The sequence below is a fragment of the Enoplosus armatus genome, chromosome 16, assembly GCF_043641665.1.
Source record: "Enoplosus armatus isolate fEnoArm2 chromosome 16, fEnoArm2.hap1, whole genome shotgun sequence".
NCBI lineage: Eukaryota > Metazoa > Chordata > Actinopteri > Centrarchiformes > Enoplosidae > Enoplosus > Enoplosus armatus.
The window spans coordinates 10213217-10230297 of record NC_092195.1 but is presented as its reverse complement, the minus strand read 5'-3'; the positions used below and the strand labels follow the sequence as shown (position 1 = coordinate 10230297).

At 44.2% G+C, this 17081-nt stretch overlaps 1 protein-coding gene across 1 annotated transcript in view; it reads left to right on the top strand.

The window, feature by feature from the left end:
- Positions 1 to 1142: 1142 nt before the first annotated feature.
- sdc3 (syndecan 3) overlaps positions 1143 to 17081 on the top strand; it is a 31537-nt gene continuing 15598 nt past the window's right edge. Inside the window, exon 1 of the mRNA XM_070922278.1 lies at positions 1143 to 1488. Coding sequence (XP_070778379.1) covers positions 1435 to 1488 — 54 coding nt within the window. The 5' untranslated portion in view covers positions 1143 to 1434. The remainder of the gene's footprint in view (positions 1489 to 17081) is intronic.

The following is a 17081-nucleotide window of genomic DNA, read 5'->3' as shown; positions in this document are numbered from 1 at the left end:
TCAACGGTAGGCTATAAAAATATAATAGGCATTTTGATCACACATTTTTAGATAAAAAAAAGTTGTAGATGAAAATAGCCATTAGGCTATTCTCAGCTGATCAGATATTATTAAACACCCATTTTACTAGCGTTGTAGCCATAAAACATTTAGTTGTTTAACAAAAAAGTTTTGCAAAGTCTAGCTTTCTAGCTTGTGCTTTCAACAGCATCTCATGGTCTTCTTCTACAGGAGGTGGAGGATGAAAACAAAACTGAACAAGCTCTGGACTGGCTAATTTTGGTCAAGAATAACTTTCGAGCTCAATTTTAAAAAGTAGGCTAGTTGTAGCATGTTAGCTGTTGAATTAGCTAACATATGTCAATATGTGCTGGCAGGTTTCAGTATAGGTTTTTATTTGGTGTTTTTCTATAACAATTGTGGCTTTAAACAATCATTAAACGCTTTGGTCTCACCTTGCAATTGTCTTTGGGCAGTGAGACTTAGCTCAGGTCGACGGTTGCAAGGCGACACATGTAGGCACATAATTAATAATTGTTGTTAGGTAGGTGAGAGCTCATTGGGGATTTTGGTTTTTTTTAAAAAACCCACTCCGCTGTGATTGACGGAGGACCGGAGCTGACCTGTAAAGGTGTGTGATGATGGCGTGCAGCCAACCGGAAGCACCTGAGCTAAACAAAAGGCACAGCCTGGGAGCAGCCATGAATGCCCTGCGGTGCGCAGTGTGCAATGTGCCCTGCGCACACTGCACACTGCGGTGCGCACAGTGTGCCCTGCCTCCTGCATATGTGCTGCGGGTGCCTAAACGAGCTGCAGGGGGCATCCTCGCGCTTGCTCGTGGAGATCGCCCACCTCTCTCTTAACACACACACACGCACATGCACACACACGTTTGTACTCTCTTACACACATACACACACTACTCCTCCTGCCAAACTCCCAGGCCAAGCAGCGTCGCCATACGGAACATCCTGCCCTCAACGGAGAGGGGGAGGAGAGAGAGAGAGAGAGAGAGAGAGAGAGAGAGAGCCCGGGTGTGTGTGCAGAGAGAGAGGGGGCGAGAGAGAGGCTGAGTGTGTATTGAGAGAGAGAGAGAGAGAGAGAGAGAGAGAGACGAGGTCTGGCAGCTCCCGGTAGTAAATCTATCAGGTTTCGAGCACAAAACTCGGAGAAACAGACAGAGAAGAGGCCTCGCGGTAATCTCATCGTTTACTGGTGACTTGGACCAGCAGCAGCAGCGCGTGAAGCCTGGGATTAAAAAGCCCGACTAGAAGGACGGATGGTCGCGCGGACGGGCGGCGCGCTCTGAAGTTGGACAGACTACCGAGACACCGACAGCAAGCAGCAGCAGCAGCAGCTTTTCTTCCCCCCCACCTCCCCGAACCCCGTGAAGGCAGCGGCGGCACCGGGAGGCTGTGCCCGCGCACCCCGACCATGAAGCTGCCTTGGCTACTGGCGCTCACGGCGCTGCTTGCTCACGCCGCCACGGTAAGCACGAGCCTCAGATCCTTTGTTAACCGGGGAGCTCTTGTGCACACAGGAGCCAGGGCATTTTTGTGCATGCGTGTGCGTGTGTATGAGTGCGGTGCGCTATCATTACTGAGACAGTGATGTCGGTGATCGGTAGGAAATCCTGCACTCGACCTACTTATCAGCCCTTATTGGCCGTCCGTGACTCCCGCTAGGGGGGCTGGCGACTCCCGTGCACCCCCACCCCCCGCTTTTACGCACACACACACACACACACACACACACACACCAGCCTTTGTGTCTCAGTGTCGGGGTTTATTGTGGCCTGTGTCCCCTAGAGTCAGGAGATGTGTGTGCGTGCAAGTGTGTGTGTGTGTGTGTCGGTAATTAGCGGGTAATCTCTAATTGAGCTTGATTACGGGTCTTTGTGCGGTGCCTCGGTATGTGGTGTCTGTGTCACCAGCTCACATCCTGCCGTTAATTTGAGAGGCTCCAGTCATACTGCGGCTTTAACGACTTTATTACGGGGTAGTCGCGCTGTAGGACGTGTGTGTGTGTGTGTGTGTGTGTGTGTGTGTTAGAGCGGGATTGAATGTCCGATCTGCAACCTGTGAGGTGCACACTCCCTTAATTGTCCGGTCTCATTGTCCGGATGCCAGAATCCGACCCGGGGGCATCCTCCCTTTATAACCGGAGGTGTGCGTGCGGCAGTGTGTGTTTGTGGCGAAAAGTGGGTGGGGTAACGGGGAAGTTAACGGCGATGCGGTGAGCGAACGAAGGCTTGGATGGAATGATGTCATCGGGAATCGCGAGGAGGGAAGCTGATTAGGAATGCGCGAGCCCCCCCACCTCTCTCTCTCTCTCTCTCTCTCTCTCTCTCCACACACCTCCTCTCCGGAACCATCCACGCCGAGCTTCACGCGCCCCCCATAGCACGCCCACACCTTCCGTTACCGATTAATCCAGATTTATCCTATGAGGAGGAGGAGGTGGAGGAAGAGGAGGGTGGAAGCTCATTGAATCATTGAGAGAAAAGGAGGCAAGCACCAAAAATAGTCCAAAATGCAGATCTGTTTTGTATGTAAATTAAGAAGAAAAACAGAAGAAAACATCCATTATAATATTCTTATAATAATCCCCTAGTCCGTGTTATTGGTGCTCAATAGTGAGTGTATAGTAATCTTTATGACATTACATGATGTTTTATTATTTTCTTATTCATTCAGAACCCGATTAAGCTGTTAGACAGCTTTGGAGCACAACGGTGCTGTTGGGCTCCTACTGATCACCTCTGTGCAGTCTATATTTACCCTGTTGCCTCCAAGTTCCCATAAAGTCCAGTGCAACCAGTAGTCCTTTGCTGGAATGATAATTAAAGATCCCCTCCAGGCATGTTTGTTTGAGATGTCTCCTACTTCACTTAAAAGTCCATTCTCAGTGTGTGTTTCCCCCATCACACCTATAAATTGCATATTGCCCCATGATTGGCTTAGAAACTTGTGATGTCACAAATAATGCTGTTACATCCACAATTTAAATTCAGATTTACGGTGAGTACAGAGAAAATGTCCTCGTCCTTTAGGTGGATGTGAAAACTCTGCACATACATCATTAAGCAACATGTAGTTTTTAGTGAATGGGAGCTTTAATTTGTGTTAGTTTGTGGTCATTTCATTAAAGAGAACTTTATTTAGGAATATGTAGCATATGAGCACAATATAAACTAAAATAGTAAAGCTTTTAAAGTCGATTTTGACACAAGACAGCCACAAAAAAATTGAGAGTTGTTGGGGCCCCGTGAAGTCTGCAGCCGGGGGGCAGTTTAATGCCTTGTCCTGCCCAATTCAGCCTTGCCTTCATTTCTTTCACTTGCACAAAAGAAACAATACAATCTTTGTATTTTTAACATCTTGGAGTGTCATTGTGCTGCTTCTGCTGTGATGCTGCACTGATTTTGACAGCACTACACACACACACACACACACACACACACACTGATTGTTACTGGGTCAGTTGGTTGTAATCTTTGCCAGAGATCCTTGGCCTCCAGCTGACCTAATCTGTCTTTAAGTGTACAGATGGAGACAGGTGCGAACATATATACACGTGCACACACACACACTTAAATATACACTGTGTTAGGAGTGCACAGATGGATGCAGGCGTTGCTCAAATAGGTAACACACACACATGTCAACAGTCTAATAATTGCAAGGCTCACCTCAAGCAACCCAGGCCTTGAATGCACACACACACACACACACACACACACACACACACACACACACACACACACACGACCCACAGTCACATGCCTTTGCTGACAAGATCTTTCTTTAGATGCCTCTCGGCTTGAAACCAACAGACTCTTGTGTGTGTGTGTGTGTGTGTGTGTGTGTGTGTGTGTGTGTTTCTTCTGATGAGTGATCCCTGGTGTCGTGTCTCTGTGGGTATTTCCTGTTATCGGAGTTGTGACGTCATATCCGGTTGACTATATTTTACATGGGAGACCAATTTTCCCACAGACATCTGTTGTGTCCCACGGATAGGCAGTGTGTGTGTGTGTGTGTGTGTGTGTGTGTGCATCCGTCTGCCTTCATGAGAGCTCTGACTGTCCATCTGTCTGCGTGTGGGCTCAAAAATAGTGAATCTCCACTGCCAAAAACTTGTTCTCGCCAACCCTCGCTCCTTGAAAAGTGTGTATGAGTGTGTGTGTGTGTGTGTGTGTGTGTGTGTGTGTGGCGGAAAAGCGTTGTGTTCTTGAGGATCATGTTTAACTCATGGAATGAATCAGTGTTTTGTGCCTCTGATAGCTGACAAAGCCCCCCATAGAGAGACGAAGAAAGGGAGACGGAGCAAGAAAGAGGAAAAAATAGCCCGAGTGAGGCGGATTGAGGGAGAGTGTGGAATGTGAGAAGCAATTTGACACAGGAAGTGGGTCCTTCTCACTCTCCTGGAGGACAAAGTCCCCTCACACACTCACACACAAGCTGGCAGGTAAAAAACACTCCTGGAGTGGAGGAGGTATTTCAGGTGTGTGTGCGAAAGGATGGGTGAGGGTATGGGGGTCACCTTCCAGTGGATAGGGGAAATGAAAAGGATCTCGGTTCATATCCGGAGCTGCATTCAGATGGCCGTCGTCTGGAGGTGAGCGTGGACAGAGTGAGAGAGAGAATAATGACGGCCTTCAGTGAGGAAAACATCTAACCCCCCCGTTCCTCACCCAATCTCCTCCCTTTGGCTATTTATGTGTGTGTGTTGGATGTGTACACATGCTGCTCACTCATATCTGAAAGCAATTTCTTATCACATGGGGAGGACTGGCTTGGCAGACGTGCCGCATTTGACTGAAATCAGTTTTTCTTTCTTGTGGAGAAAAGTTTTAGCGTTTGATTACGCTCGGAAAGGAATGGAATTTCCCATTTACTATTAGACTGATAACAGCGCGTGGGGACGGAGAAACCTGCCTTCACAATACCTGTTATTTCGGTGTGTCCTCCCTCTGAGCTGAAAGAACAATGGGAGCTCCTTATTTGCAGAAAAAACTGGAGTCCCACTAACTAAAAAACGAACTAAAAGCTGAGCCCTGCATAGAAAACTATCAATTTGAATGAGGATGAAACAGAGGCCGTCATTATTGGCCCCAAGAGAGTTCAGAAGACCTTGCAGCAATCTCATGGACCTTTAACCTCGAATGTCAAATTGCATACTAATCATTTAGGTGTCACATTTGAGTCTTGTCTGGATTCTCCTTCAGTATTGTTATTAATAAACTCATGCAATCAGGATTTTTCTTATCAAGTGCACTAGTAAAAACTGCTAATTTCTTTTTCTCAGTCTAGCAGATAAAATGTGTATTGGTAGAAATGAGTCATTTTTCAGACTTAGTATCTTCATCTCATCCTCTCAGGCCGTGTAAAGCACCAACAACCTCCACCGATCAGAGGGTAGGGTGGGAGCCTGAGAGGCAAATCTCAGGGCAGAAAATCCCCAAATACCTCTGTAAAATATTTCTAATCCAAGGAATTAATCCATGCTTTTATAGACCGCATTACTGTAATTTATTATATTCCTGCCTCAGTCATGGCTTGTTTGCAGAAAAATGCTGAAGGCTGGGAGCTCATTACTCCAGTGCTGGCCTCTCTCCATTGGATTGGTTACCAGTGGAGTTTCAAATTACCTATCAGGTGCTACATGTTGAAGCCCCCTGAGTACATTAAGTAAAGTGTCTCAGGTCAGCTAAACATTGTCCACATTGAAAGTTTACCTCTCACTTAATAGTTTGAGGCCTAAGGAGGAAAAACTCTCCAATAATTCATGAAAAAGCAAAGATTAATCATGTCACGACCGCGCAGATTGATCCTGTGACTGTTTGGCTACGTTGATGCTAAATGATGTATCAGTCACAGGGGTCATTTTACTGCAGAATGAGTAAATACAGATGTTTTACTTGTAAAAAAGAGTATTCATACATTGTGGTATTGGTGCTTTCACATAAGTAAAGCATCCCAATACTTCTTCAACTACTGGAAAGGTGCTTTGTAACAGAATCTTTACTTAGTGATACCCAGACTGAGGTGCCATATTGTTCTCCTCATTGTGGGTCTCTGTTCCCACTGCCAGTCTCAGTTTAGAAAGTACCTGTTTTCTTCAATCATTTGGCTCCACAACATTGTGCAACACTAAACTTTCCCTGTGGAATGTGTTCAAGTCATCCCACGATTAGAAAGAATGCAGCTATAGCCCGAATTCATCCAGCTGGAAACTTTGGCGCCTCTCATCACGACCAGTAACACACACAAGTGCCGACACGCTTGCTCACATATATGCACTGATGCACATTAACATTAAAGTCCTGATTAACTTACGCACACATACGCTGCACTCACCGTCGCGGTGCTAGTGAATAGTGGTGGTGTGGTGTGCAGCAGTTTTGTTGATTCAGTGAGTCAGAGGGAGACGGAGAATGCTGGAGGTGTTTTAGGTAGGTCAAAACAGGCTAGAAACACAGCTCGTGTAGATACTAACACACACACACACACACAGTCTCCCTTGCAGTAATTGGGCAGCACTGCGCAGACATACATACATATTCTCTGGAGAGGGGGGTTAGATGAACAGAGAGAAGAGGAGGGAGAGGAATGGAAAAAAGGGAGGTGTACAGACCACAGGATAATGAGAAAGGGGGAAGGAGTGGAAGGAATAAAATGGAGAGAGGTAAGGATGGAAAAAGTGTTAAGGTAATGGCGAGATGGGGATGCTAGATAGTGGGGGAAGACGTAAGAGCAGGAAAAAATGGGAAACAGATCGAGTGCCGAGTGATCGAAAGAGGGTTAAAAAAAAGAAGGGGAAGAGCCTAGAAACTAAGGGAAGGATGGGACCAGGAGTGGAAAGAGAGAGTGGGAGGCAAGAGGAAGAGAGGAGGAGATGGGGGATATTGGGACATGGAGACAAAGGAGGGGGGGGGGGCTGGATGATGAGGATGACAGCGAGGGGATGGAGATGGAGACAGAGCCAGGATGGAGGGATGTCGAGAGAGCAAGACTGAGGGTGGGGGAGGGAGAGAGGCGTGCACTGCTCATTCCCAGGAGACCGTGCTCTACCTGCTCTCCGTGGCCGTCGCCATGACAACCAGCATGGCTGCCGCTGTCACAGCTTTATCGCCCCACTCTTCTCTCCATCCCCTCCCTCTTCCCTCTTTCTCCTCTCCTCTCCTCTCTCTCTCTCTTTCATTCTGTTTTCTTTTCCTGTCGCCTCTGTTGCTTCTCTCATTCACAGCTTTTCATATGTCATTCTCTCCCTTCTGACTCCACCTTTCTTCTATTTCCTTCTCCTGCTCTCTCTCTTTGTACTACTCCTCAGAGAAGGGAAGAGATGGCAGTTGTCTTTCACCTTTACAGTAGTGTGTGTGTGTGTGTGTGTGTGTGTGTGTGTGTGTTTGTGCTATTACTGGACTCTAAATTAGAGAGCATAAACGCAGTGCCGGCTCCCAAAACCACAAAGCATTCTGGGATCTCTGTGTGTTACAGCTTTCGCTATAAATGAAAACCTCAGAAACAGGGCGCCTCCTACCCACTAACAAACCCTTGTGTGTGTGTGTGTGAGACAGATGTTTGAGAATCACAGAGATGGCATTATCATTTTTCAATTTATTTATGTATGTATTTGTATCTTGTTAATACTACCCTCTTTCCTCACACGTTTCCGTAACAACGGGGTAATTAGGTTAACGAAGGGCCGGATGGGCGGGGTCATGCAGAGTTGGAACCCAGTGTGGTCCAATGGGACTGCTGGAATGTGTATTTCCAGGCGGGCAGCTGATAAGGACGATAAGGCCGGCCTTCACGCTCCCGACCAGACCCTGGCCTCCATCTGACCTCCAACACTCCCTCCATCTCCCTCTCCATCTGTTGCCCTGTTTGTCTGATGGAAATTTAGTCTGCAACTTTACATCCACTCATTTTTGTCTCTTTAACTTTTGTTAGTGACTTTTTTTCGGCCTCAATTTAACCTCTAGTTGAATCTGAAAAGTGAGTCTGTTGGTGAAACAGTTAGTTGATTAATTGATTAGTTGGTCAACAGAACATTAATCATGAATGTTCCTTCTTGACTTTGGAAATAGTGGTTTGACAAAGGTCCACTTACTAGGTTCTTCAACCGTTTCAAATTGTCTTCATCAGCGGATGGAGTTTTCTTAGTTGTCATGGAGGTTATAGTCTCTGTTATGAACAGTTTTTCGATTGACAGAAAATAAATAAAGTTTTCTAAAGTCATTGTTTGAGGAAAAATGCCAAACATTCTCTAGTTCTGCTTCTAAAATGTGAATATTTTTTCATATGTTGTCGTCTATGATATCAAAATGAATATCTTTGGGTGTTGGACTGCTGGGAGGACAAAGAAAGACATTTGAAAACGTCACCTCAGACTTTCTGAAATTGTGATGGACATTTTATGGACGAAACGATTAATCGAGAAAAATAATCATCAGATTAATCGATTATGAAAGTAATCAAAAGCTTCGTCATTCCCCATCTCTCTCCTGTCATCTGCTCTAATCACTCAACTGCTGACTTACTAATAAAACCAAAGAGCCAAACATTTTCTGATTCCAGCCTTTTAACTTTGATGATTTACTGCTCTTCTCTGAATTATATCGTTATAAATCGAACTTCTTTGGGTTTGGGTCTGTTGGTGTTTTGGTCTCTGGGAAGTTGTGGTGGCTATTTTTCACATTTTATAGACTAAACAATCATCCATGGACACTGGACAGGTATTGATTTGGCCATAAAATAACACTGTGTATGATCAACTGTGCTGTTTTTCTATGATATAGTAAAAAACAAATGATGAAACCTTGGAACAAGGTTGTAGTTTACGCTCCAGTCGGCCACTAATGACACCAAATCTCTTCTGCTTCTGACGCTCTGTGTAGGAAACTGCATGTCACTGGTGGAGACATTTTTGATTGCCTCTGGCTGGAAATGCTATCTCTGTTCCTCTGGGAGCCCATCTTTTAAAATGGCCGCTAAGGCCACTCAAAGCTCCGGTAAGTTTGTTTGCACTTAATAGTGGTAGTGAGTGCTCGTAAATGAAGACGCAGTGGAAGACAGAGAGTGTGTCATCCCTGGGGATTGTCTGTAAGGCTCTGCAGGAAGAGGTAAAGATCAACCAAAATGGGAACAACGTCATGCCGAATCTAAACGGAAGAGATTTTATCTGTGAGAATTTGAATGGCTTGTTGTGTGGTGATTCAGTAATATGTGAAAGTACTTCACCTAACAGCCTTCATGTCTCTTGGGGTGTTGGTGGTTGCTATGAAAGAGGCTCAGGTCAGCACTTGAAGGAGAAAAGTACAATGAATCACAGTTAGATTTTACGAGACGCGCGCATGCTCATGATTGGATATATAAATGTTTTGTCACCCATTTGTCAGCTCTTCACTTTGTCTTGTCTTTGATGTGTCAGCGTCACCGTTTCTATTTTCAAACGACCTTCATGTCATCTTTTTTTCTGATAACAAAGAGATTTTGTCAGTTTTGATTTACAGATATCCAATTTCTGAATGTTTTTCATCACGGCAGATAGAGAATTAATTACAGTTTTATTTTTAATAGCAAGTTGGACTTATCTGTTTGGGTTTTTGACAGGAACGTTTCATCATAATTTCATTAATATTCACACTTTGACAGAGGTCTACTTGTTTGCATGCTGATGTGTATGTTGTGTGTGTGTGAGTTTGTTTGTGCTTATTGGTCATTGGTTTGCTCAATTGGTTATAGGACAGGACACAGGAAGTGAGTATTTATAGATCCGGCCTTCAAGCTTCAAACCAGGAGGGAGCTTCCTGAGTGGTGCACAAAGAGGGGATTTTATATAGGTGTGTGTTTTTACGTGTGTGTGTGTTTACATGCGAGGCAGAGGAGGCAATGAAGGAGCACAGGGAGGCCGCTTGTGCAATTGAGAGCGAGAAATACTGTGTGCGAGAGGCATGTGACTGTGTATGTGTGTGTTTGAATTATTTAGCCCAACGTCCCGACAGAGGAGTGAACGAGGTCAGGAGCTCATTGCTGCAACGTTTTTCCCTCTCTCCATCCATCCATCTCTACACCCACCAGCCCTCTTCCTCCTCCTCTTCCTCCTCCTCCGTCGCTGCAGAGCTCCTCGTCTTTTCGGCCTGTTTTAATAAACAGGAACTTAGTAACAAAAGGCTTCCCACATGTTACTCATGTCCCCTCAATTATGGGCAAGCCATGAGGGAAAAACATCGATCCAATTAAATACTGAACACTGATGCCCACTGTGTGTGTGTGTGTGTTTGTGTGTTTGTGTGGACCCTGTCAAGTAAACCTTTGAACCCGGTGCTTTAAAGGGCTCTTTCAAAGGCGTTTGCAGTTTGAACGAGCCACTGAAGCTAATGAGCTGTGTGTGTGGAAGAGTGAAAAAGTGTGTGTGTGTGTGGTTGGGAGGGAAGGGATTCTGTAATATTGCTCGGTGGTTGCAGCAGGTTCTCTCTCCCATAAGGCCTTTCTATAAAACACACACACAAACACTCAAACACACACACGTTTGTGGCAGCAGGTGATTCACTCTTAATCTTTCATTCCAACAGTTGTGGATTAGCCCTAATCTTAGCCAGCAGAGACCCAGGTCTGAAAGGCTGACTGACACTGCCAGTGTGTGTGTGTGTGTGTGTGTGTGTGTGTGTGTGTGTGAGCACATGTGTGTGTGTGTGTGTCCTCGGGTGTATTGTTTATTTAGCCCGTGTGACATGATAATTGTTTCCCTTGTTGGACGGAGTGGGGCGTCTGTCTGACAGGACATGATATGACTGAGGTAGATACACATGACAGATTGACAGGTCACACAACACTGAAACATTAGACGCAGCAGCAGGAGGAGGAGGAAGAGGAGGAGGAGGCACTTATCGAGGAGAGGCATGGCTTCTTTTGACATTTTAAAATAATTCCAGTCACACTCAATGTGACTTGCAGCTGTATTTAGTTGGATTATAGTTCACCTTTAGAGCAGAAACTAACAATTATTTCTATAGTTTATTAATCTGCCAATTATTTTCATACTTAAGTGACTAATTGTTTGGTGTACAAAACACCAGAAAACGATCACAGTTTTCCAGAGCCCACGGTGAAGTCATCAAATGTCTTGTCTTGCCAAAAACCTGATCTCCCTCAGTTTATTATGATGTTAAGACAAAGAAAAGCAGCAGATTCTCACATTTGACAATCTGGAACCATCAAATGTTTGATATTTCTGCTTGGAAAGTTACTTTGACTATTTAATTGATTGTCAAAATAGTTGCTGATTAATTTTCCGTTGATCGATTAATCATTGCTGCTCTATTTTGCTTTAATTGTTGCTGGTGGTGACTAGAAATATTTCGACACCAGTGCCGAAACAATACCTGAGTTTTAGTACCGATACCAAACTGATGCTTTTACTTTGAGAAATATAAACACTTTGACATTTAACAATGTTAAATGAATGTCAAATGTCAATGCCAAATGTTAAATGCTGTCTCAACAGAAGCAGTCATACAAGACTTTTGCATGAATAAAATACAATTGGGCTGATTGATTTCATTACTGATAAATCGTTGATATTTTTTGATTAATCAATTAGCTTGGTCTATAAAATGTCTGAAGAACAGTCATCACTATTCCTCAGAGTCCAAGTAATGTCTTCACCTTGCTTGTTTTGTCCGACTAGAATCCTAAAACCGAAAGATAAAAATAGAAAACAGAAATAAAACAGCACTAAAACACAGTCTAAAATAGGCATAATTACTTTAAATCTGTAAATATCTGATTAAAGAAGTAAACAAGACAATGATTGTGACATTTGATGCCATCTTGACAGTCTTTGATGCTACATACACATTTCAGTACATTTTGGTACCAAAAATGTACTGAGGTCCAATAACCAGGCCTAGTGCCAGCAGGAGGATTAACAAGAAAACAAATACATTTCTGTTACCCAAAATTGGGTTTATTCATCCTGATTCTTCTCTAATCTTTTACTTTTTCTTGTGAAAGCGGTTTTTCCTCTCTCCTTGTATACTTGCTGCTAAAGAGGAATTTCTATCAGTACCAAAATAGTATTGAGGTTCGGGTGAGCCGAGTGGTTAAGAGGCACAGCATATACTATAATTACAAAGTCCCCAGTTTGATTCTTTTTTGTTGTTGTTGTTGCACGTCATTCCCCTTTTCTATCCCCTCGTTGCTCAAAAATAATTTTAAAAATATCGAGGTTCAATAACCAAACCTAATCGTGACAAGAAATATTTGACTTAGTCATTGCTGAACATAAATTGTATCTCAACAGCTCTCGGGAAACGTTCCCCAAAAAAGACGGAACCAAGCAGAAAGGTGTGGCGACAGATTTGAAAGTGATTAGATATTGTGTGGAGATGGAGGGAGAGGAGATGTGAAGAAAATGAAAGGGGAATGAGGTCAGAGGCAATCACAGACAAAAGTGATATTAAAAGGAAGGGTGGTGGCTAAAGTGCAGCAGAGGGGAAAAAAAAGAAGCAGATTGGAGAGAAGAAGAAAATGCAGCAGACATGGAGAGGAAAGGAGGGGAGACTAGACAGAGAATAGAATTTGTTAATATGTATAAGTGGTAAAAGGATATGAGTGGCTCATCAGAAAGTAGAGATGAATGGGGAGGGATTGGCTTTAGGTAGAGTGAAATGATAAAAGAGCAGAGAAGCTGACGAGGAAGGAAAAAGAGAAAATGAAAGGGGAGAGGGATGGGGTGGACTGCTGTCCTGGTAGCAGCAAAGAGAGAGAGAGACTGGTGGTTAACGCAGGCCTGTAAAGAGCTTAGAGCAGCTGAGACGGATTGAATGGAGAGAACAACCTGGACAGGATTACACCGGGACAGACGAGAGAGGAGAGGCTGTAGGAGCAAGATCGTATCACAACCCGTATATTTCCCTGTCCTCCAGTTACACATTTCCACCGGTTTACACGGCGACACTGACCACAAGCTCCACAATCACACTTTAATTAAACCGAGCCCACGGTATCAAGGAATTAATGATCACCAATTGTTACACCAAACACTCTGGAGCTAATCTATGCGTTAGACAATCATTCTGCAGCCATTAGCTTTCTTAAATCCACCCCTTAATTAATTAGTCAGTAAGTAATGTTGCCTACTGAGGGATGAAGCTATCTTTAACTGCGCTGCAAAAGAACAATCAGAAATGAATGAACACGCTTGCACCTGATGCCTGTTATAATATTTATTTTCTAAGCTGAGGTGATTCAGCGGAGGCTGAAGGGAGATTACACCGTCTGAGTGGCGACAGGGAACTCCTACCAGAATAATATAATACTGTCACCCATTAATCCTCATTATCTACTTGCTGACACCCACTTTCTGCATGCATTTGTGAACATTATGAACGTGGCTCCCAAAATGTTTGGCATAGTTTTGAATAGTTCGCTCCAGGAGTCAGATGAGAAGATTGAGATCGTGTCTGTGTCTCTGACTAGAAGCAGCGGGAAACAGCTAGCCCTGTCCAAAGTGAAACAATATGCCTACCAACACATCTAAAACTAAATACTACAGCAGGGGTTGCCAGATATGATCGGCATCCTAACAGGCACGACAGTACCAAACCTGGCAACCTCAGTGCGACGACAAGATTGTCTTTGGTTGAGCTGCCAGCAGTTCAAGTAAAGAGTGATTTTATTTCACTTGAACATTTTAAGAGGCCTGAAGTAAAAAAAAAAAAAGATCTAATATTTTACAAGAAAAAAGCAAAAACTTAAAGAAAAGTCAGGATAAATAAACCTAATTTTGTTTGTAATTTCTTTTATCTTGTTAAACATATTTTTGCGACCCCTTTGGTGGGTCCTGATCACAAGCTGGGAGCCACTGATAAATACATCATGTCAGATGATGCAAAATATAAAATAACATCTGCACATCCGCCGAGACAACACATGAGCCATTCAGTGACGTCCTGAAAAATCAGGACGAGCAAATTGTCTTGTTTCCTTACTAGTTTCTCATGTTGGCTCATGATTCGTTGAAGTCTTCTGACATTGATTCGTTAGTTAATCAGCATCTCATGATAAATATCTGATTAGGTCACAAGCGTTCAGACTGTGCGGCCCATTAAGACAGAGACCATATGCTGCTCTCGCCTTATTGAGAGTTCGCTCCGCCGCCAGATCTCACAACCTGCGTAATTAGCGTTCGATATCAAGGGCTTTTATGACATGAAGGATCAATCGGCTATCTGGCAGCGCTGACAGTCACTTGGCCTACAGTCTATTGGCTGGAAACCGCTCCAAGGCTGGGGATTGGCTGCCACTTCGCCAAAGTCAGTCAACCAACGGGAAGGAGCCAAGAGAGCATAGCAAGGTCAGCTGCTCGGGATGCCCATGGAGCAGCAATTTGTTTACCTCCTCTGTGTGTGTGTTTGAGAGGAAAAGAAAGGTATGGCATGATAATAATATGCATCATGCCCTCTGCACACACGCTCGCAAAGGTGCATCTTTCCATTCCAGATTGAATTACACAGGGCTGATTGGATTTTTCTCCTCTGCATCAAAGACAAAAACACTCCTCTCTCGTTCTCCACCCCCCTTTGCCTCTGGGTCCATCCATCCCATCACCGCTACCTGCTTTTCTTTTCCTCTGAAGTATTCTCCATTTGCACCTTTCCTCCTCTAAAACTCTGCCTTTTATGCATCGATTTCTGTCTCCTCTCCTTGCTGTTCCTTCCTTGGGGTCTGTAAAGTCGCATGACTGTCATTAGCCTGATTACACAAGCTGTAATTATTGAGCACACGCGCAGATGCTGCCTTGTGATTCACTTCACTGTATATGAGCAGAAATGTGATTCTCATCAGCGTCTGTTTGTGCGTGCATTTTCTTGTATGTGTGCGTGTGTGTTCAGGTTTTCGATTTGGGGCTGAAAAGAGACCATTGATTACCGTTTCTGAGTGTACTCTGAGTGCCCCTCTCTCTGGCTCTGTGCTACACAAAGGCATCATGGTCCGCGGGGCGCTCTCTCTCACACACAGCCACATTTCTGAGCCCTTTTGAAAAGTTCCTTAGAAACACCAGAAAAGTTCCAGCCACAGGCGCCACGCCCTCCCACTGGCCCTGCAGAAATAGGCCCATTGAGCCAGGCTATAATCACACACACACACACACACACACGCACACACACACACACACACACACACACACACACACACGTAAATCCGCATTCAGCCTCGCTCCCTCTCTCCAGCACTTCATAGAAGCAGCCACAAAAACACAGTCATTGACCCACCAGCCAACCAGCAGCATTCACTGCTCACTGCAACATTTCTCCAACCAAACATCAATAAACTCACCAACCAACACACACACACACTCACACTCACCGACACTCCCTGAACGCCACGGACAAATCTTTTAACACACCCTCGTAAGCACACAAATACATGGCGGCGTATTGCAGAGTGTGGGAGCGGCAGTTGTGTCAGAATCTCAAGGCATTTCTGGCAGCAGGACAGTGACACACACACACACACACACACACTCTCACTCAGAGATGCATGTTTCATAAGGTCATATATAATGGAGGAGGATTCCACGCAGAGAGGCCTCGTTTGTGTCTGTGTCTGTGTGTTTGTGTGTGAGCTAGCCTTAAGATGTGGTCTTTAATCCTGTTGGATTGTCAGATTAGTGTAACAGCTGGGTCCTACACACAGATATACATCCCTCTGCCTGTCTGTCCCTGTATCAGCTCTCCTCCAATCACACTGCCCCTCTATCCTCGGCCAAGAGCAGCGTGGATCTATGCATTAGTGTGTGTGTGTGTGTGTGTGTGTGTGTGTGTGTGTGGTCTCACAGCTCCAGTCCATTACACGGTTTCAGACCAGCTGATGTGTCACTACACAGTCATGTGACCTGATCTGCGGCGATCATCTCATTTTGTCAGAGATATTGAGACATGAAAGGTTAAACACACTCTGTCGCCGAGGACCCTGAGTCGCTGCTCCTTCAGCTCCGATCAGCTGATCAAGTTCCCTTCAAACACAAACAGAATATTCAATAAAACACTTTTTTTTACATTGTGTTTATTAATTTATCCCAACTATAGTTATAATCCTTAAGATTTCAGCTGTGGTTAATTTGGCAACACCTGTGATTACCATGGTAACAGCAAGTGCAGTTTAATCAAAATTACTTCAGGAGCAACTACTCTGTCGGAAATATAACAAAAGACCTTGGTAGCAAATACATTGCGTTTCCTGTGACTCCTTCACAATAAATGTTGGGTTTGTATTAGCAGTAACCTAACACAACTTTGATATGGCTGTAGGAACATGAACAGTGAGGCTACATACATGCATTGTTACCTGTGAACCCCTTGTGCGTAGTGAGGCGGGAATGGCAGACTCCGCCACTAATTAAGAAAAAACAGAACAGAAAAAATGCATATATTGTTGGCAAGAGGTCAAAATGTCTGCTTGCGAATGACATTAGCAATTAAGTTGCCAGAAAGGATAGACTCTCCATTTAATCAACCAGATTCTATTGTATTTTTCAAGTGATTTATTTAAAGTGAACCTCAGTTTCTCAATTTTAATACACATCATGGCCTCCAGAATCAATTGTATAAAAGAGGGAGGGCAGGCAGCCTTCCACCAAATGAGGATTAATTGCCGAGCTAACAATGAAGCAAATGCTATTGCCTTTGTCTGGTATGAAGTAATCTGAACATTGCCATAAATTGATTTGGGTCTATTGCTCTGTAACAGATATATGAGATAAATATTGAAAGTCTTTCTGCATGAAAATGGATTTAAATTGCCTTTCAGTGATCCAGATGCACGATTTCCTCCACTGTGCACCTGTTCTATCCCTGCAGCTCTCTGACCAAGACACTCACTGTACCATATACCATATTTAGCAAATGCATGACTTTCCATGAGGGCATTCATCACTTAGATCATCTTTGTCCTTATAACTCAGTAGAGAAAGATAATATTAGTGCTTGGATGCTTTTCAGCTGTGGTTTGGTGCTGCACTGAGACAGCTTTAGGGCCGGAGCGAGCTGGAATAACAAACTACAGCCAGTG